Consider the following 19,558-nt stretch of genomic DNA (forward strand, 5'->3'; position numbering starts at 1 on the left):
CGTCTGCCCTGGTACGCATGGTCTGCACGAGCACGTTGCTGCCTGCGCGCGACTGGGCATGCTGTCTGGCAGATCGAGCATGCTGGAGGAGATCGATATGGACAAGAACAGGCTCGAGAAGCTGTTCAAGCATATGGTTCCTCGAGATTCCAGAGCCCGCCGCTCGTCGGCATCCCCGACGCTTCTCCATCGGCGCAGGACATATGCTTAAGGTACAAGCATGTGCCTGCGCAATCCACTCCTGACTCTCCCCAATACCCTGCACTCAGCCTGCGAGCTGCTCTCACCCCTCTCTACGCACCTGGCGACCACGCACTATAACTAGAACTTGATAAACGATGCGTACGCACTCTCTCTCGCCAGGCAAGGTTTGGCGTGGCTGAAGGTCATGGACAGGTCTGATCATTCGCGACAACACGACCGCCGTAGGAGAGTACATCGGAAACTACATTGCGAAACGGTGCGGCGCACATGTGATCACATTCCACTGCCTGTCTGAGATCGGGTTGATGTAGGATTAACGACTTCGCGCCTACCCCGGAGAAGCCGTTCGTGCTCGGTCTCCCGACGGGTTCGTCACCCATCCCTACGTACAAGCACCTCATCAGGCTGGTGAAGGAGGGTAAACTCTCGTGAGTGAACTATGTGTTTGCGTGCTGCGCGGCCATGCGTGCTCACGTCGACGCACCGCACATACGTAGCTTCAAAAATGTCGTCACGTTCAACATGGATGAGTACGTCGGCCTTCCAGACGACCACCCCGAGTCGTACCACACCTTCATGTTCCGCGAGTTTTTCTCGCATAGTGCGTATCCTTTGCTAGCCGATCAGGTACCATATGCTGACCAGGATCCTTGTCCTCCCCGGACCCCCACTGCCCTTCGAACGTCCACACATGCAGTCGATATCCCGCCTTCACAAGTGAACATCCTTAACGGCAACGCGAAGAACCTGATCGAGGAATGCAAGTCTTACGAAGAGAAGATCAAGAAGTACGGCGGCATTGAGCTCTTCCTCGGTGGTATTGGCGAGGACGGACACATCGCGTTCAACGAGCCCGGTGAGTCCCCTCCCGACCCGCACTCGCAACCCATACCCACCATTCCGCCGTATGCTGACCCCTTGTCAATGCCTAGGATCCTCACTGGCTTCGCGCACACGTATCAAGACGCTCGCGTACGACACCATCCTCGCGAACGCCCGCTTCTTCAACAATGACATCGCCGCCGTCCCGCGCATGGCCCTCACGGTCGGGGTCGCAACCGTCCTTGACTCGCGCGAGGTCGTCGTCGTCGTCACCGGTCAGCGCAAGGCCCTCGCGCTCTCCAAGGCGATTGAGGAGGGCGTAAACCACCTCTGGACGCTCTCTGCGCTTCAGCTGCACCCCTGGGCACTCATCGTGGTAGACGAGGATGCGACGGCCGAGCTGCATGTGAAGACTGTTAAGTACTTTAAGTCCATCGAGAGGGTGCAGGATGAGGTCGAGGCAATGCATGAGGCTTTGAAGAAGCAGGGCCTTGATGAGCCTGTCGGCAGCATGGAGTAGATGTTACTTGAACGGCTGACGCAGTATACGTAGGATCCTAGGCGATGACGTTACTTCAGCACTTCAGCCATGGAAACTCGGAGGAATCATCTTGTACCAATAGACAGCACCCTGATGTACGATTGCTGTGTATGCAACCGCGAAACACCAGGCTTTTTCTTCCAACGCACGCTAGGAGTTCGGGAGTAGAAAACAAGCATGTTGTGTTGGTCATACGCTGTACATGGTTTTGCATCAATAGAAAGGGCGTAAAAGTGGGCGCGTCATGGCGGACATAGACTCCCGAATACAACACAACAGTGCCAGACAGCGACAGATAGTAGTCACAGCGCACGAATAGCAGTCCCCGCTTCTCTTTAGTCCCAACCGCCAGTGCCTGCGGGCTCCGCACCCCATCCTGCAGCTGCAGGCTCTGCTGACCAGTCGGTGGGGCCAGTAGCAGCAGGCTCCGCAGACCAGTCAAGACCACCTTCAAAATCCCAATGAGTCCCTCCGGACGCGTAGAAGTGTAACTGCAGGGACTCACCCTCACCAGCAACCAAACCGGGGTTGATACCACCCGCCTGAGGAGCAGAGGTGACGTCCCAATCGGTGATGGGAGCCTCGGCCTGCTCGCCACCAGCCGCAGCCGCAGCCTTCGCTGCAGCCTCGTCCTGCTGCTGCTTCTCGATCTCCTCCGGGTCGCGGTAGAAGAACATGTCGACCATGACGTTCCAGCCATCGGAAGTGCGGGGGATCGTGCCGCGGAGACGGAGGACCTCACGGGCAAGGAGCCACCAAGCAAGACCGACAGAGTGACGGGACTTGTTGTTGATGGGGATAGCGACATCGACGAACTTGAGGGGCGCGTCGGTGTCGCAGAACGCGATGACGGGGATGTTGACGTACGACGCCTCACGGATGGCCTGGTGGTCGACGCGGGGATCCGTGACGATGATCAGGCGGGGCTCCTTGAACGAGCGGGTGATGTAGTTCGTGAAGCTACCGGGGGTGAAACGGCCAGCGATCGCCTGCGCGCCAGTGTTTGCGGCGAACTTGAGGACTGCACGGTGACCGTAGGGACGAGCGGAGATGACACAGACGTCGTTGGGGTTCTCGATAGCGGCGATGATGCGGGCAGCAAAAACGAGCTTCTCCCAGGTCTTGCCGATGTTGATAATGTGAATGCCTAGCAGACAGAGACGGTCTAAGAGATGCTGCCCACCCGGGCGCGCAATGAATTCACTAACCGTCAGACCTCCGCTTCCAGACGTAGGGAAGCATCTGCTTGTCGCAGTTCTTGCTGCCAATGTGCGACTGAGCCGCGAGGAGGAGCTGGATCTCCTCATCGGTGGCAGCGAGGACGGAGGGGAGTTTTGACGACATGGCGGACCTGGGGGAAGGAAGTATGCATCAACATCCAAACCTCGGGCTTGCCATCCATTCCATTCCCAACCTCCAATCCCCTCGTTCTTCGACCCAACCAGCAAGAAGGACATACGTACCGCTATGGGCTTGTTTTGAGGACGTCGGTGTCGGCGACGTGCAGTCTTTCGCGACTCTTGAGCGTTGCGGGACACAGTGACGGGCACACAGAGCACAATCCTGGTGGAGCCCCCGGCAGTTTCCGAGACGGGGTTCCGGGGTCCGGGTGCCTGTGCCGGCAGAGGCGCTGAGCGTATTCGCTGCGAGTGATCGTGCCAGGGCTAGTAGTGGACAACTTGAGAGTGTACTCTACACTAGCTAGGACTTCTATCCTTCATATATTTCTCAACTCCTGCGCCAAGCAACTGATCTCGTCCGGTCCAGTCTTGCAGCACCCGCCCGCTATTACACCTGCCCAAACCTGAGCCTTGCCGGCCTCATCTACGACCGTGCGCATCTCCTCAGCCCAACCGGCTCCTTCCTTGTTCCGCTTCTCCCATGTCTGCGTCTTGGGTTCGTATAAGTCTCCACGATTGGGGTACAGCACAAGCCACGGCTTCCTCCAGCCTACTGCCACCTCCTTCGCGACATTCTTCACCTCTTGCAGCAAGCCCGGCAGGAACTCGATGGACGTGCAGTTTATCCCAAAGCCCCATGGACTCGGCAGCTCGTTTTCGCACAACAGGGCCGCCTCAGCCACCTCCGTCGTAGTCGCCCTTCTCCCCTCAACCGTCATCTCTGGGTAGCGGCCATCGGGATGGACAGTGCTGATCCACCAGCGTTTCATCATCCGATTACCGTCGTTTCTCGGTACGCCGATCGGTACCAAGTCCTTCGTTGTCTGTAATTCCGCAACGGCTCTCCGGATAGCCGTGATCTCCCTCCTGAGAGGAACCGTCTCAAAGGCCACGAAATCCACAGCGTCCCAAACCTCAGGCTCATCTGCGAACACGCTCAGTCGCTCGAAGTGGAATGTTGTGAGAGCTTCTATAGCCGCTTGTTCTTTGCTTGCATCTTCGAATGTGTTCGTCTTCTCTGAGGTGCGTGATAGATCGGGTCCAAACGGTGGGGGGTAGAAGCCATCAAACTCCTGGGCAGGGTAGAGCGTGGCACCGTAGGGCCCCAGAGACAGCGCAACCATGACGGAGCGAAGTTGCTGCGATGAGGTCTTCGTGTCTCGTTGCTCCTCGAGAAATCGGTGTTTCGCTTCCATCGCGAGCCTGACGGACTTGAGCATGATGTGCCGCGCATCTTCCCTCGAGTAGCCGGAACGCTCAAAGGTGTTGTGTGCGCATTGGTACCTGCCAGCGGGAGTCACTGTATCTTAGTATCGCTCCTATTGTAACATACTTAGTCTTGACGTACGTGGAAGTGAGAATGATATCCGCACCCGCTCGCAGGAACGCGAGGTGTGCTTCAATGATCACTTCAGGATCCTCTTCAATCGGCTTCGCAGACCATAGCGGACCGGATATGTCCCTGTGGAAGACATCTTCGAGCGTCGTGCCCTGCGTATTGTGTCTAAGCTACGACTTTAGGTGAAGGGGGAAAGCGCACTACCAGTCCGCCGTCTAGAACAAGCGTTGGGAACGAGTACTGTGTCTTCTCTTCTGCCGTCATTGCGGGGGTGGTCCAGAGAGGCTATGCGATAGGCAACTCAACTGACAGCCTACGTTCGGTTGGACGGTAGTGAGAGGATAATAGCACGTCATACTGTGGCGCAGCGGTGCCATTCGGCGCGGAAAGTTGCGGCGCCGCTGAGTTCGATGCGCATGTTGCTCTCGATGCAGTCCGGCTCAGATAACCATGCATGACGCCACACACCGCAAAACACGGCGGGGTCCATAATTGTACAGTAGTATAGTAAGAGAGGGAGAAGACCCTGGAGGACCGCTGTTGTTGAATGGTCTACATCTGCGCAAATGGATGAGTGACGACATGGACGGTAAGCAGTGATTGACCCACGATCTTCCTCCAAATGCGCTCGATCCAATTCCGAGGTGGGGTTTCTTCCGTCCTGTTGACAAATGAGTGACGACACCTCGGAGAAAGATACAGTGTGGTACATACGACGCGTCTAGTACTTCCTGTAATCCGGATTTGAAGTCCATCTCAGCGTATTTTATCAGAGGTACGCGTGTCCACAGCTTTGCGCCGACGTAGAGCACCGGGAACAGCATCATCGGCAGGTAATTCGTAATGAATGTGTCTGCGCGCCAATGTCCTTTCAGGAACACAGACCATCCGCTGAACTGTTACGGGAGTAGCACGTCAGTATGGGACATCGGAACTCAAAGGAGACGCATGCTTACCAGTGCGACCACGAAACATCCGATCGCGGCGTACCACCCGGCGAACGGTTGTAATGGTGATTTATAAGGGAGAGTCTTGCGGTCTATGCCTTGCGCCTTGAGCCCGCGGTAGAATCGAATATACGTAATGGCGATGCCGAACCAACTAGACAAGCCAGCCACCGCAGTCCTGTCCAGGGGAATGGAGGTCAGCCATAGAGTCATGGTGGCGCGGATGGCGAGCTAGTATGGATACTTACATGTTCGCGAACCATCCAAACACCTTACCGCTCCCACTCGATACGCCCATAAATGCCAGAAAGGCGAAACAAGAGCACGTCGCCACTGAAACCCATGGAAGCCCGTGTGGCGTGAGTTTGAGGAAGATGCTCGGCGCCTTGCCGTTGAGGGCAAGGCCATCTTGGTGTCACCGTCAGTGCAATGTGTCCAGGAACAACCAAGCTTCTGCCGCTGAGAACTAGGGTACTCACAGAGCGCACGGGAGCTAGAATACAGGTCGCTGTTGGCGGCTGACCATGCCGAAGTGAGAATCGCAGCATTGATGATCTAGCGTGAGGTCAGCGACCGGAAGGAGCATTTTCTGGGAACGTTCTAGTGACAGACCGATGGCAGAACTTTGATACCGGCGTTATCGATGGCAATAACGAAAGGAGAGGCCGCCGCAGTCCCATCCGCGATGTTCAGCCTCGGGTCATTGGACGGCACAAGTAGCCCAATCATAATGACGCCACCGATGTAGAAGAGCAAAAGGCGTATGTAAACATTCCGGATAGCCTTGGGGATATTCCGGCGCGGGTTCTTCACTTCAGCTCCGGCAATCTATGTGGGTCGTGTCAGGGAGCGGACGCTATTACTGGCTGCACTAGATGCCTACCGCCACAACTTCAGTTCCAATGAATGAGAACGCGGCTTGCGACATGACAGCTGACCATCCCAGGAAACGTCCCTTGACTCCGCCGATGTTGTCTAATTGAACAAACGGCCCAGGGTTCTTCCAGTAGCGGAAGCCGATGCGGTCGTGCTTTGGTCCGCCACCGAGGTCCAGCACAAGACCCAGAATGAGCAGGCCCGTTATAGTGATGACCTTAATAGAGGCGAAGATGAACTCGGCCTCCCCGTATGCACCTACACAGCATAGTCAGCACCCACCAACTGCGACAGTTCGGACGAACGAGTGTGTACCAGCTCCGAAGGCGTTGATGATCAACACAACAGCAAGGCACATCGCGATCCATGCTGCGCTGTTAATGGTCTTGTTCCTGCGAGTACAACGTCAGGTCCTCGTACATAGGTATGACAAGAACATACCACTTACCAGTAGCTAATCACTACCGAGGCAGCGCTGAGCTCAGCCGGGAGGATGATTGTCCAGTTATACCCTGAATATTACTCTTTTGCGGCTTGAAAGACAACAAGGCCAGATACTCACAATATAACCAGCCAAGAGTGAAAGAAAGCGCTGGATCGAAGAAACGGCCTGCGAACGTTAGGTGGCCGCCGGGTATTGGTAGGAACGCAGCCATCTCTCCAAGAGAAATCTTGAATATGCGGCTAGGTCAATGATCCGAATCAGAAGACGTAAGGAGACTAACCATAACAGCGTAACATAGCGACCCGACGACAATATATGCGAGTAGCATGCCTACAGGCCCTCCGGTCTCCAGCGCCGTTGCGGTGCCCAAGAACAAACCGGTACCGATAACACCTGCTCGCACTGGTAAGTACCAATGCCACCGAGAGAGCATGTCCTTGTTCACCTCCAATGCTGGCACAGCAAGTCAGTCGGTCGGCAACTACACGGTTCGGGAGACAAAAGGCGCCGTACCTGATCATGGCAATGTGCCGATTCTTCATCTGACGTTTGAGGCCATCCTTGGGACCACTCACAACAACGACCTCCGCCTCCACGTCGGAAACTGAAGGGGATTTCTTGAGGGAGGCGGACCCGGCCTTCTCGTCGGCGGGAGCCATCGTGCCTTCGATAGGAGCAGGGAGCAAGAGGAAGGCGTGCGACGTGGCTGTCATGCGCGCATATATGTGATATATGAGAGCCAATATCTTGCCGCAAGGGGAGACCCGCTCAGCCGACACACGGTTCTGAACCTCCATCGGTGATGTGGTACACTCGAATCGGGCTAACGATCTCGGGTTCCTATCCGGTCACCGTCCAAGACCGGGCGAGGGCCGGGCAGACAATTCTGCATTGCACTGGGTGCCCACTGCCTTCGACTGTTAGCTGTTGTGGATGGCCGCCTGTGACCACCTAGCATAGCATGAAGGCCACATTAAGACTCCAGCAAGGTGTGTCTTTGGGGACTACCCTGCCTGCTCAGCTGGTGAAAGATATTTCTAGAGAAAGAACTGCTATGAGAACGCGATAAGAAGAGGAAAGATTTCTCACCACATTGCACCCGTTCTCCCAGCTTAGATGCATTTAGAGCGATTCGCCGGCAGTGTGATACAGGAGCCTGAGGACTGACGCTGCTAGTGTGGAGAGCCCGCCCCGGATTGGACTGGACGCCGCTCTGTAATCTGGCACAGATGCTAGCGCATAATGGTTGCCGCTGAGCACCTTTTGAGACAGCAACTTAACCTCGGACCACGTATCCGCGTCCTTTCATCTAGGATCTGCGCGCATAAAGTGTCGGCAAGGTTGGACGAGCGCACTGCGTAGATTTCCCAGACAACTGTGACCCTAGTTCTGGCTCAGGAGTCTGACGAGATGTGGGCGATAACTTGTAAAAAGCATACGTACCTGTCAATGCGAACACCATGTGGTCAGTCTTCCCTCGGCGAATTCTGGTTGAAGTACGAAGCCAAGGTACAGCCCGGGACCCGTCGGACCTGCCGGTGGTGGCGGCGCTTCTCACGAGTTCTCAGGCTGAACTTCGAATCGAAAGTGGTTGGCATCAGGACCAGCACCGTATGTACTCGCACTGTTTGTCCCTCCGCTTCTGCTGACTGCACACTCAGGAATTGCCGGCATACTATGCATACACAATCAGCATTAAATGGAAGTTGTACTTACTAGCGACAGATCATCAATCGATGACTAACACTATGTTACAGCCACGACCGACTGGCCTCGGTACCTCTGCTGTCTATGAACGACTCAGACTGCTGCACAGTGGTAGGTATATACCCTAAGTATTTCATGCAACTCGCAGAAAGCATATCATACCATATCACTGTTTCCGAACCAAGCGATCACGAATTCTCCTGCTCCAACTTGGTCGCGAAGTCGCTTCGTGCCTGCGAAGCTCCATGTCAGTGTCGGAGGCTGCCCGGAAGGTGATGAGTCACGTACGTAGCGTCCAAATCTTCTTGATAGCCTGACTCAAAGTCCATTTGTGCGTATGGTACCAGCGGGGCGCGTGTCCAGTACTTTGCGCCAGCGTAGAGAAACGGGAAGAGCATCAACGGTAGATAGGTTGTAACAAAGGTATCGGTCTGCCAGTTGCCCTTCAAGAATATGGGCCATCCACTGAACTGCGGCGGAAAGGTGGTGAGTAGAGTGCTACAAACAAAGATAATCGGCGACTTACGAATACAATGAGAAAGCAACCGATCGCAGCATACCATGCAGCGAACGGCTGAAATGGAGATCTGTACGGTAGGGTCCGGCGATCTATTCCTTGTACTTGCAATCCACGGTGGAAACGGATGTACGTTACTGCGATCCCGAACCAGCTAGTTAGGCCGGCAACGGAAATCCTGTGATTCTGTCAGGATAGCTCCGTGAGTCACGATGTACGGCAATTACTCACATGCTCACAAACCATCCGAACACCTTGCCGCTGCCGCTAGAGATGCCCATGAATGCCAACAGACCAAATACGGCGGAGAATGCGACTGAAACCCAAGGCAGACCATGGGACGTGACCTTCAGGAAGATACTTGGAGCTCTCCCGTTGAGTGCTAGACCATCTATACGTAGTATCATCAGTGAAAATGCAAATGCACTAGGAGTGGGATGGTACATACAAAGCGCTCTCGAGCTGGAATACAGGTCGCTGTTTGAAGCAGACCAAGCAGATGATAGAATAGCGGCATTGATGATCTGCGTATGTTCGCTATGAACAAGACAACCGTGGAATATAGGAGGGACAAATACGCACAGATGGTAACACCTTGATACCGGCATTGTTGATAGCGATGACGAAGGGCGACGCCGCGGCTGTTCCACTTGTACTCGCGAGGTTGAGCCTAGGGTCGTTCGAGGGGATAAGTAGCCCCATCATAGTGACACCACCGATGTAGAACAGGAGCAGTCGTATGTAGACGCTACGAATGGCCTTTGGTATGTTTCTGCGGGGATTCTTCACTTCTGCTCCAGCGATCTGAGAGGTTGTTACTGGCCGGTCAGCACATCGTCGTCCTAAAAACCGTCAACTTACCGCGACGATCTCAGTTCCCACATATGCGAACGCTGCCTGGGGCATGACAGCAAACCAGCCCATGAAACGGCCCTTTGCACCAGCGATACCCTCGAACTGAACGAAGGGGCCTGGATTCTTCCAGTACCGAAACCCGATGCGGTCGTGATTAGGTCCCCCGCCTAAGTCGAGGATGATTCCAAGGATCAACAAGCCGGTAATCGTGATGACCTTGATTGAAGAGAAGATAAACTCGGCCTCCCCGTAGGCACCTGCGAACGTTCAGCCCCATTGAACTCGAGCCTGTGAATGCACATACCAGCACCAAATGCGTTGATGACGAGAACCACGACGAAGCACATGGCGATCCATACCGCGGTATTGAGTGACTCGTTCCTGAGTATATGTGTTCACACAGACATTCAAAGTGTTTGGAAAAAAAAGTGATCTGACCAGTAGCGGAGAACCACAGAGGCAGAGCTGAGTTCGGCAGGAAGCGTTATCGCCCAGTCGTACCCTGATTGCAATGTGAGAGCAAACCCATGGAGTCTGGAATAGGTGCACTCACAATACAGCCAGCCAAGGGTGAAGGACAGTGCTGGATCTACGAAGCGCTCGGCCAACGTGATGTGCCCACCTGGTATAGGGAGAAGGGCGATCATTTCTCCAAGGGATATCTGACTGGACTCAGCAATTCGCTAACGGTTGCAGAAGAGTTGACTAGTTACTCACCATGACAGCGTAGCATATAGACCCGATGATGATGTAGGCAAGCAACATGCCTATGGGTCCGGCCGTTCGTAAGACAGAAGCAGTTCCTAAGAATAAACCTGTGCCAATGACACCTATCGAGTGCGCCGATCAAGTCATCGACTGTCGCAACTTCGATAGAAACATATACCTCCAATGCTGCATACACAACAGGCCCTGGTTAATGAGCAGCGAACATACAAAAACATAATGCACATGCCTGATCATTGTAATGTGCCTATCTTTCATCTGCCGCTTGAGACCACGGTTTGACCCTACGGAGACAGTGATAACTTCAGCCTCTACGTCGTCAGAGGATTCCTTCTTCACCGACGCCGTTTCGCATTTCTCGGTCGCCATGGACAATACGTCTGGGAATAGAGGAAACGTTCAGTGGGGAGATAGCAGTCGAAGCGGTCAACGAGAGTTCTCACCGTATCTACGTATATGAGGACTTGTCCCGTGTGCGCTCCAAAAGAAGTGCTTCTGTTACTGTGGGTCGCAACACTGCGGGTGCCATCTCGTGATAGGGCTCGTCCGACAGCGGGTGAGACCTGACCAATCTTCGCAGGATGGATATGCGGGCGCCCGATCCCATGCACGGTGCTTCACTAGCTTCACTGCTCAACTGCCGATGTCAGCCTGCATGTGTTGACAAGAGGCATGGACGTATGAGCATATATCGCTTGCGACAAGGTCGCAGCGGACCCTGCAAAGAGGGACCGTTCAGGGAATCACGATCGGGCTAGTTAGGCTTCGTTCAAGGACTTACCGGACATGTGCCCAACTCGTCGCATTGAGGTTGGCAGCAGATACTACATACTACTGTGCAATAAATCCACTCAGCTGAAGTGTGGACAAAAGGCAGTGAAGACGATGAAGTTGGAAATACAGTAGGCATGAGCAGTGCGAAGCCGCGCGCCGAACTTCCTCGATGTGGCTGGCCTGGGCGCTCCGAGACGCCCAAATGGATCTCCGACAGGACCACTACCGTTCTGAGCTCGAGGGTACTGTCAGGTAAGTATGGCATCTCTTGCGGTCTACAGCTCATGATAATCGTTTCTACAAGTCGCGCCAGACAAGTCGCCTCATAGAACCCTCAAGGCTACTGTCACTGCGCTCAGTACTAATCATCCTCGAGCGACGAGCACTCATACGTACTAGGGACAGAAGATGGCCCGCCGGTACTGGTCTTGGCAAGTTCTCCACTTATCTTCTGCGCTCAGACGGAACGCGTGGACATCCGTGGTCGCTGTGCAATATCCGTGAAGGTCAGTGCTGACGAAGCAGTGCTTTGTCCTGGGGTCAGAGAAAGGAAGGCCGATACGACACGGTCTACGTGTTACGCCACAGCCTGCTCAGTACACAAACTGCCTTTCTTCTCTCCTGATATCCCATTCTGGAAGCCCTCAGCAGTTGTACTCAGCACAACGTGCTCACCCTGCCGAGCAGAGCATCGTTACGCCGCTGCTGATCAAATCCGGCCAATGTTCGTTTGACACAATTGCCGTTGCGTCGACAACCGCAGCACATAAGGGCACCGCCCTTTTTTCAACACATATACCAAATTGGTACCCTCAGCTATATCACTAATTGTGCAGGCGCGGGCCCGCGGGCTGCTGTGTACTCGCCACACTCCTATAAAGCGGCGCATTATGAGGACTGCAAGGTAACAGTTCTTCATCCCTCTGAATCTTCGCGTCTCGCTTACCATGCCCTCAGCAAAGACCATCGCAGTCATACAAGACATCAAGTACAACGTCGAGAAACCACACTTGTGTGGATGGCTGGATCACTTCGAATCCAACCAGTCCAAGCGCATCAGAGCGGAGCGCTACGTCGATGGTGCCATGAGGATCGTCGACTTGCTACGCAATGAATTGCCACTTGTGGATATCCGCCAGTTCGAGAGACGGTACGAACAGTAAGTTCCCTCAATCGCAACCGCTTCTCGATCCACAAAGCTGACTGCTGCTCAGTTTCATATCTCTTCCCGACAATTGGTTGGAGGAACGCTTGCACTGTGCGAGAGAGATGTGGGATTTCGTGGTCGTGAGTCTTGCTTATCGCCATGGATGAAGATGTACTCATCCATTCGACGCAGGCTATTGACGAGCTATTATCCGTATCCCGCATCAGTTCGGTCTATGACGACCACTCCGACTCCGAAACATATTATTCTGCTTCCCCTGCACACTCCCCGAAGCGTCGCGAGGCGTCTCCATCACGACATGTACAATTTGCGAACACACCCGATGTTTATACATGGTCGCCATCAAGCTGCGGACAGCCCGCTGTTCCCGCCACCCCCAACAGCTGGTGGTGGCCCAATTGGTACTCATGGTATGGTAACCCTTCGTCGACACTCGCTTGGGTTCCTTCCATAGTTCCAACCCCTCAAGCTGGCTGGTGCATGTCGTACGCGCCTATGACTTGTGTTGGTGAGTTTATCGCCCCAACCCGTACGATGTCGTCTCCTTACTAAGACCTTCACAGCTCCGGACCGTTGGCCTCATATTATATGGTAGACTATTCATAACGTACTAAGCTCTTTTATAACAGCACGACTATCACGACTCTATCCTCTCGGTTTCTATATCATACGACGATTCACGGACTTTCTCGCCTAGATCCAGATCCAGCCCGCTTCCTGTACTACTTGTTATACCTGTGCTCTAGGGCGCCGCGTAACTTAAAGTAATCCTGTTTATACTCTGCATGTAATGAGTGGCTATATCACCACAGCAATGAAGTTGTCAGAAGTTCTTTCCGGCGTGGCTTTACGTGTGCGTGTATCCACTAGTACCAGTGACTTGCGCCGACGATGAGATACTGTATTTTCAAGTCTCATGATAGGAATAGTATTGGTCACAGCGTGCCGTCTCCAGTACACTGGCAACGGGGTCAGGATTGTGCCGAGCAAGCGGCTGCGAGTTCGAGTCCCGACCGTTTCCCAATATAGGAATTGCCGACTGATACGTCAGCGCTTGTGGCTCACCCCTCTGGGTTTAAGGTTAGTCGTTCTCATTATCGCTACGCTTTGAAGGCTGATCTTGGCTCTGTGCAGCAATACCCATGTATTTCTAGTGACTCAAAGGCTTGCTCAGCCTGATCCTCCCGTTAGGTCAACGACCACGACACCTGAGCAGACAGCCTCTCGACGCCCCAATACCTACTTAGGGGCGTCTTAAGGCCCATGGGAAAGCTCAAGCTCACCGCCTATCGCTAGAGGTTCTTTGGTGTGATGTCGGTTTACCTCTACTCTAGACCACCCTGCGCACCCATCTAACCGTCTCGGATTCGAGCAGGATGAGAGTTACGTGCCTGGCAGGTCTGTTAGCGCAACCTAGCCTCCCATCTCGGATATCGCGCTCTTCCAAGTGAGCACTTGATTCTGAAGTCGCCAGCCTGGGCAGGTCGACGGATCTGGGGTTCATGTTGCTGCACAGGCGCTGCAGTCCTGCATCTTGATCCTAATCCCAGGACTGCCACGACATACAAATCCAGAACCCCGATCGAGACGAAGGGATCTTGCGCTCAGGCTGGCGATATTTGCGCACACTTAAGGCGTTCTGCTGAACCGGTTCAGCAGTCCATCACTGAGCATACAAACCCCGCAGACGCACAGCCTTCACGGCGGTGCGATTCTAGTTCCGTGAGCGTCCTGACCCGCAGACATCCTTGCTGAATTGTTCTGGACTAGACGGCGAACACAGGTGATCACTACGTGCATCCCATGCACACCTGTAGAGGGCACGAGACGCGACGGCGCTGCCGCTATGCGGCATGGGATCTGAGAAGCTGCTGGGTACTCACGCCGCCGCACCTTCGTTCTCCGTTCTCCGAGATGCGACACATGGAAGCGACATACGTACATAGAATGAAGGTGTGCGCCGTACCGCGTTGCATGGCGGAAGCTGCCAGTGCATCTTTTGCTCCTCACTGGACGCGGAAGAAGTATGCATTCCAAACGACGTTGACAGCGCATAGACCGGAGGCCCCCCCCGTTCTCATAGCCAACCGCACGGCTGTCTATCAGATGTTGGGTATCTTCACTGTCAATGTAGGCAGAACACGAGCCTGTCCGGCAAGCACCCGCATGCTGCACGTTGGATCACTCTGCCATCGATACCCCTTGCCCCCCAGTTGCCCGCTGGAGCCGTGAGGATCGATCTTGTCAGGACACAGCAACCTATCGCAGATGATATGGTTCACTTGCGAAGCTGCAGCCCCACCGCGTACATAGCTGCTGTCCACGATGGCAGCGGGGGATCAACGCTATTCCTGTGCGATAGCCCTCGTAAGATCTTCTAATTGACACTTCTCATCGACCCTCGTATCCGCCACGAGCCGGCCGTTTTCGTGCAGTACAACTCCAATTGGCAGGATGTCCGACACACCACCGAACGATGCTCGTGCGATAGCCCTGGGATGTTGTGCTATAAACGTGACAATTCGAGAGGTAATACAAATCCATCGACGGATGTATTCGAGAAGCACTTGAGATGTTCCTGGGAGGGTCATTGGGTCAGAGGCTCTAACTTCATCAGTGATAATATCAGTCCGAAGTCCGGTGGCGTGAACGCAGAGTGGCTGGAAGCGCGTGTAGTCCAAAGGTCCGTGCGCAAGGCGCGAGGTCAGACTGAGAGACAAATTAGCCTGCACACGAGTCGGATGTTTGTGTGTAAGTGAATGCCATTAGTAGCGATTACGAACAGACATTGCAGAGACTCCGATCCGAGGCCTACAGACTACACGACTACTGAGTAGTCGAGCCCGTGTACGTACGCGTCCTATCCCGACAATACAAGTACATCCACGCGAACGTAAACAAACTCCAGAAAAAAAGGCAATCCAAGAAGAATCGTGGCAGTCTGAATGGAAATGAAGTCATCATCCGTCGAAGGTCGTAAACAGACATATCAAGACGAATCATCGTAAAATGTCATAAACGAGAATAAGTGAGAAGGAACCGGGAGAGGTACCTCTCCTTTTTTCCGCCACCGGCAGCGGCACTCTTCGCGAGCGTGAATCGAGTGCCACCAGGGCAAGGAAGTTGTGACAAGGTATGACGATCGTGAAATAGGCATGGAATCATGCGCCGGAGGAATCCCAGCGGCGATGGTGGGATGGGCGAGCGAACGGGCGGTATCTCGGGATAGTCTGAGGAGTCGGTCATCGTCGGCGAGTGTCTTGTCCGGGATACGATGCAATTACCGATGGAATAGGATGTGGATGATCAGATGATGCAGATGTGGATGTGGATGTGGATGTGGTGATAGTAGATGAACAACAGCAGAGCAGAGCATACGATGGCGAAGCATGGGTGTATAAACAATCGTCTATGCGAGGAGGATGGAGGCATGCGAGGGGGCGAGTACGGAGAATACCCAGCGCTGTGAGTCGCGCCGGCGGAACCTGAGGCAGTAGCAGGTGCGCGACCCAGCAGCACGTCGTCTAACGCGGCTCCGGTCCCGAAGACCCACATAACATCGCCACGTTAACTTATCTTGACATGCTACTGGAGCTTTCGCTCCGGCCACGGGCACGGTCGTGTGGAGGAGCACCCTTTCCAGAGATGTGTAGCCACTGGAACCATCGGCTGCGCGACTTGGCTTCCTCTTCGGACTCTTCGTCGCTGCCTTCTGGGACGCCTAGACCTTCAATGGTGGCGAACGAGATGTACCCGTCCATCGCTCTGCACTGAGCCGCTGCTTGACGGGCATTGAACGGTGGCGAAGGAGGTGGCGTGAGAGGGCTCGCACTGCTTGCAGAACTACCCCTCTGCGACGATAGCGGCCTGTGCGCAGACCGAGGAGAACGATTTGGAGCCATGTGCAACGCTCGAGACTGGGTGCGCGGGGATGATGGACCAATCGCTACTGGCTTGAACCTCCCGTCATAGGAGTTGACTGACGTCAAGCTGGACTGTTGAGAGAAGGAAGAGGATCAGCGATGCCAAATACGGAGATCGAACACGCAGTACGTACATCGCCATTCGCTCCGAAGAAAAAGTCGCCTTCGCCGCTCATGTTCCTGCTACTCGCCATGGAATTGCCACTGCCGCTGCTGAACCCGCTATCGGGGTCTTGGCGTTCGACACTCCGTGTCCTGCTATCCTGCACCTTGACGCCCTTCAGCACACCCTCCAACTTATTCCTCAGCACCGCCTCGTGCGGCGTGAGGGTATGGTCTGCGTCTATGGATGCTCGAGATGGGGGATGGGCGGCAACATGCGAGACAGACTGAGAGTGTGAATGTCTCCGAGGAACTGAAGGCGAGGTCTTCCCTGCACGTTGCAATTGCGCGCGGGCAGGAGAGGGTGATGCTGGGGTACCGTACAACGCATTGTCCGCCGCACGGGCCGGGAGATAACTGTGACCGTGATCGTGTCCAGACGCCGATGAACCTGCGCTATCATCCCTCCACGGCCACCCATTGTCATCCTCATCCTCCTGGCTGTCCTCGTCTACTACCTCACCGTCGAAGTAGTCACAAGAGGAGTCAGACTGCATCGACGAAGAGGTGTTGCGACGGTGTCGCCTGCCACCGTGTGCTGCGGCGGGAAGCCGACATGGACCAAACATCTGTGCGACGGACGGAGAGACGTTGGAGTTGGGTGCAGGAGGCGACAAACCGAACAGCGAAGGAGGCGGGTTCATCAAGCGTTCCTGCTCCTCCGCACGGCGTAGAGTATCGCGAAGGAGGCGTTCAGAGCGACTAGGGGGACGAGGCATGGGTGGACGTTGTGGTAGAGGGACCGTAGAGGTGAGAGGTGAGGAGGGACGAGAGGTCGACTCTGGCCGTGATCTTGAGCGAGGACGCGCGCTAGGTGGTAGGGGTGGTGACATAGGTCGGACGGAGAGCACGGGGGTCGGGGCATGAACTTGCATCGACATGGCGAGGGTAGGGCGTGCGCGCAGGGGTACGAGGCCACGCCTGATAGAGGGGCTCCGTGGAGAGGGTAGGGGCGACCTAAGAGTAAGCGGGGTGATGGGGAAGAGCAGTGGTCAGCGTATGATCGCAAACGCGGAGAGGTGAGGAGACAAAGTCTGCGGGAGAGGGAAGAAGGACTGCGGTGAAGGGGGTAAATAAAAGGGGGGCGCATCCCGCATAGACACGCATGGTGCAAGAGAAGGCTGGGGTGCACAGAAGCGTCTGAAGCGAACCGGTCCAGAGGCCGGAGAGGCAGTTTCCCAGGTCCAAATGGGTAAGGTTCGTTTCATATAAAATAAACAAGGTTCGCGAGACGCAAAAGAGACTCGAACCGGTCTGGATAGGCCAACGCAGGGTCCACAGAACAGGTACTTACCGATGGGAATCCGTCCGCGGTTGGCGCGACGCGTGCGAAAGAGGTGACGGTGACGGTGTGTGCCGCTCACACCGGAGCTGTTCTGATCCACAAAAGCGCAAGTCGCTGCGCAGAGAAGAGAAAGAGGCCGACGGCGTGAGCAACACGCTACGAGCGCGAGCACGGGCGGGGGAGTGCTTGCTCTGGGGCGTGGGCGGGCCAGCAAGCGAAGGAGCGGGCGAGGTCAGGGAGGAGGAGAGGGAAGGGGGCTCATTTGATGACACAGGAGATACTTGAGCGAACACGAGCGGCGGCAAGCTGGTCGTGCTGGGGGCGTGTACAGATTGATGGGCCTGGAAGCCAGGTGGCCGACGCCCCAATCCGCCCATGCGGAACTCCGGAGAGACCTCGTTGCAAGGCAAGGTCGCGCCTGAATAACTTCGGACTCTGGAATCGGATGGGGGTGTTGCAGGGTATGCGTGACCTACGCGATCGCCGACAGAAATTCTGCGTGAAAAAATGCGCGAGTTTGACGAGGAAGGCAAGCCCTCGGGCTGCTGCTCCCAATCCTGACACTGGGCCCTGCTCCCGGCGCTCGAAGACGAATGACGATGGCGAGCGACATGACTCGTGGACGCTCCCGGAGCGATGAGGGAGATGCGAGGCCGAGAACCAAGTCCGATGTCGGTCCGGTGCTGCTTTCTGGACGCAGACGCAGGGGACGGGATGGCGCGGGACGAGAAGCTACTCATAGCTTCGGCAGGACAACGTGGTTCGCGGGGTTGGGCGTGATGCAGAGGCGAGAGCACGAGGAAGCGATGGGCGTGCAAGATGGGATAATGGACGCGTAACACGCGCTCCTCGTCGGCGCGGAGGCAGCCAGAGTCGTTCCAGAGGTCGTCGTGGTCGGGTCGTTGTCGTGGGGGATCCAAGGAGAGAGATGAAGAGATGAAGAGCTCCGTGCCCCGTCGGGCGCCTCAAAGCCACAGAAATCGAGGCAACCGTGCAAACAACTCGAAATAAATGCGACGAACCCCGTTTCAGTCGCCGTGCGGTCTGGGCCCATTCACATTTCTACTTAACCTTATACTTAACTTGTCACGTCACAACTGACGTTATTTCTCGCTTTGGTCGGATAAGTCTGTGGCCCCACACCTTTGATTGACCGCTTAGACCCCGCACAACGCTATTAGCTTGAGACTCTATCTCTGCGGCCCCTCGCATGGCCGCAAGGACAGCCTACTTAAGTGGACTTTGCACAAAATACCATATATTTTGGGGTTCCGGTCGTCTGACGGACGTTGCCGACGGGCGGGCCACCGCCCAGCCACCGCCCCAGCGGTCTCGACCTACAGCGCTCATGGTCCTTGCGGCCGTGAAAGCAACGCGCGGCGACGTGCTCCGGACTTTCACGCCTGTAGCATACCAATGCCATTGATTACTAAGTAACAGCAACCAGCTCAGCTGGCTGGGTCAGATCACAATGGCACAAACATTGACAACATGTACTGTTTACCAGATCCAATGCCCCTGCGCAGCGACCAACCGGAGCAGACGAACCTCAAACTTTGTTCAGCATGAGCACCCCTGTTACCATGCTCTGCGTATTTGCGGGCTTTCTGCCAGACGCGCCTGATGCGCAGTCGCTCCGAACATAGCTCTCGAGGTGCGCGTTTTGCGCTATCCGACTACTGGAAGAAGTGCGCGGCAGGCGATGACAATGACATCCTCGAGTCCCCATGGACAGGACAGCTCGCATGAGCTTATATTGCCACAGGTGAGTTCTATATCCGACTCCCTATCCACAAGTAGTCGCTTTACCGCGTATGCTCCTCCCGTGCTCCATGACTTCAATGCTCGCGACTATGCTCGCTCGAAC

At 55.2% G+C, this 19,558-nt stretch overlaps 8 protein-coding genes across 8 annotated transcripts; 2 read left to right on the plus strand and 6 right to left on the minus strand.

Annotated features, from left to right (window-relative positions):
- Positions 1–92: 92 nt before the first annotated feature.
- Positions 93–1,811, plus strand: L226DRAFT_480712 (glucosamine-6-phosphate isomerase). The gene is made up of 6 exons (XM_067676896.1): positions 93–342; positions 397–460; positions 516–632; positions 702–805; positions 902–1,060; positions 1,137–1,811. Exons 1-6 carry the CDS (start codon positions 339–341, stop codon positions 1,544–1,546), a joined length of 858 nt encoding a protein of 285 aa, XP_067538664.1. The 5' UTR covers positions 93–338; the 3' UTR covers positions 1,547–1,811.
- Positions 1,812–1,902: 91 nt separating this feature from the next.
- On the minus strand, positions 1,903–2,911 carry L226DRAFT_457573 (40S ribosomal protein uS2; the record flags this gene model as incomplete). The annotated part of the gene is made up of 3 exons (XM_067675381.1): positions 1,903–2,015; positions 2,073–2,714; positions 2,776–2,911. 3 exons carry the CDS (start codon positions 2,909–2,911, stop codon positions 1,903–1,905), a joined length of 891 nt encoding a protein of 296 aa, XP_067538665.1.
- A 196-nt stretch (positions 2,912–3,107) lies between these two features.
- On the minus strand, positions 3,108–4,683 carry L226DRAFT_283055 (Homocysteine S-methyltransferase). Its single transcript, XM_067673572.1, has 3 exons — positions 4,508–4,683; positions 4,316–4,458; positions 3,108–4,251 (listed from the first exon to the last, which is right to left on the minus strand). The coding sequence occupies exons 1-3, from the start codon at positions 4,568–4,570 to the stop codon at positions 3,285–3,287; spliced, it is 1,173 nt and encodes a 390-aa protein (XP_067538666.1). The 5' UTR covers positions 4,571–4,683; the 3' UTR covers positions 3,108–3,284.
- On the minus strand, positions 4,572–7,140 carry L226DRAFT_480719 (amino acid permease). The gene is made up of 13 exons (XM_067676897.1): positions 7,074–7,140; positions 6,855–6,970; positions 6,692–6,800; positions 6,578–6,641; positions 6,445–6,521; positions 6,137–6,387; positions 5,866–6,081; positions 5,733–5,808; positions 5,502–5,661; positions 5,263–5,431; positions 5,021–5,202; positions 4,916–4,967; positions 4,572–4,864 (listed from the first exon to the last, which is right to left on the minus strand). The coding sequence occupies exons 1-13, from the start codon at positions 7,114–7,116 to the stop codon at positions 4,859–4,861; spliced, it is 1,521 nt and encodes a 506-aa protein (XP_067538667.1). The 5' UTR covers positions 7,117–7,140; the 3' UTR covers positions 4,572–4,858.
- A 1,329-nt stretch (positions 7,141–8,469) lies between these two features.
- On the minus strand, positions 8,470–10,418 carry L226DRAFT_567792 (amino acid permease; the record flags this gene model as incomplete). Its single annotated transcript, XM_067684077.1, has 11 exons — positions 8,470–8,506; positions 8,570–8,751; positions 8,808–8,976; positions 9,030–9,189; positions 9,247–9,322; positions 9,381–9,602; positions 9,660–9,910; positions 9,958–10,034; positions 10,092–10,155; positions 10,207–10,315; positions 10,371–10,418. 11 exons carry the CDS (start codon positions 10,416–10,418, stop codon positions 8,470–8,472), a joined length of 1,395 nt encoding a protein of 464 aa, XP_067538668.1.
- Positions 10,419–12,100: 1,682 nt separating this feature from the next.
- Positions 12,101–12,916, plus strand: L226DRAFT_567793 (uncharacterized protein; the record flags this gene model as incomplete). Its single annotated transcript, XM_067684078.1, has 4 exons — positions 12,101–12,312; positions 12,368–12,440; positions 12,493–12,829; positions 12,885–12,916. 4 exons carry the CDS (start codon positions 12,101–12,103, stop codon positions 12,914–12,916), a joined length of 654 nt encoding a protein of 217 aa, XP_067538669.1.
- Positions 12,917–15,893: 2,977 nt separating this feature from the next.
- L226DRAFT_520548 (uncharacterized protein) lies at positions 15,894–17,125 on the minus strand (the record flags this gene model as incomplete). Its single annotated transcript, XM_067678646.1, has 2 exons — positions 15,894–16,316; positions 16,379–17,125. The coding sequence occupies 2 exons, from the start codon at positions 17,123–17,125 to the stop codon at positions 15,894–15,896; spliced, it is 1,170 nt and encodes a 389-aa protein (XP_067538670.1).
- Positions 17,126–17,451: 326 nt separating this feature from the next.
- On the minus strand, positions 17,452–18,742 carry L226DRAFT_283208 (uncharacterized protein). Its single transcript, XM_067673573.1, has one exon. It carries the CDS (start codon positions 18,429–18,431, stop codon positions 17,697–17,699), a length of 735 nt encoding a protein of 244 aa, XP_067538671.1. The 5' UTR covers positions 18,432–18,742; the 3' UTR covers positions 17,452–17,696.
- Between the last annotated feature and the right edge of the window lie 816 nt (positions 18,743–19,558).

This window comes from Lentinus tigrinus (genome assembly GCF_003813185.1).
Source record: "Lentinus tigrinus ALCF2SS1-7 unplaced genomic scaffold L226scaffold_5, whole genome shotgun sequence".
Taxonomy (NCBI): Eukaryota; Fungi; Basidiomycota; class Agaricomycetes; order Polyporales; family Polyporaceae; genus Lentinus; species Lentinus tigrinus.

What these genes read in the sequence shown, in the direction of transcription:
- L226DRAFT_283208 (XM_067673573.1), bottom strand. Translation starts at nt 18,431, where the DNA reads ATGAGTAGCTTCTCGTCCCGCGCCATCCCGTCCCCTGCGTCTGCGTCC.
- L226DRAFT_480712 (XM_067676896.1), top strand. An exon ending in CCGCGAGTTTTTCTCGCATA is followed by an intron (nt 806 to 901) that starts GTGCGTATCCTT and finishes CCACACATGCAG; the next exon opens with TCGATATCCCGCCTTCACAA. An exon ending in CATCGCGTTCAACGAGCCCG is followed by an intron (nt 1,061 to 1,136) that starts GTGAGTCCCCTC and finishes GTCAATGCCTAG; the next exon opens with GATCCTCACTGGCTTCGCGC.
- L226DRAFT_480719 (XM_067676897.1), bottom strand. Translation starts at nt 7,116, where the DNA reads ATGAAGAATCGGCACATTGCCATGATCAGGTACGGCGCCTTTT. An exon ending in CGCTATGTTACGCTGTTATG is followed by an intron (nt 6,801 to 6,854) that starts GTTAGTCTCCTT and finishes CGCATATTCAAG; the next exon opens with ATTTCTCTTGGAGAGATGGC. An exon ending in CACTCTTGGCTGGTTATATT is followed by an intron (nt 6,642 to 6,691) that starts GTGAGTATCTGG and finishes AGTAATATTCAG; the next exon opens with GGTATAACTGGACAATCATC.
- L226DRAFT_283055 (XM_067673572.1), bottom strand. Translation starts at nt 4,570, where the DNA reads ATGACGGCAGAAGAGAAGACACAGTACTCGTTCCCAACGCTTGTTCTA. An exon ending in TTCTAGACGGCGGACTGGTA is followed by an intron (nt 4,459 to 4,507) that starts GTGCGCTTTCCC and finishes CACAATACGCAG; the next exon opens with GGCACGACGCTCGAAGATGT. An exon ending in GATATCATTCTCACTTCCAC is followed by an intron (nt 4,252 to 4,315) that starts GTACGTCAAGAC and finishes TCCCGCTGGCAG; the next exon opens with GTACCAATGCGCACACAACA.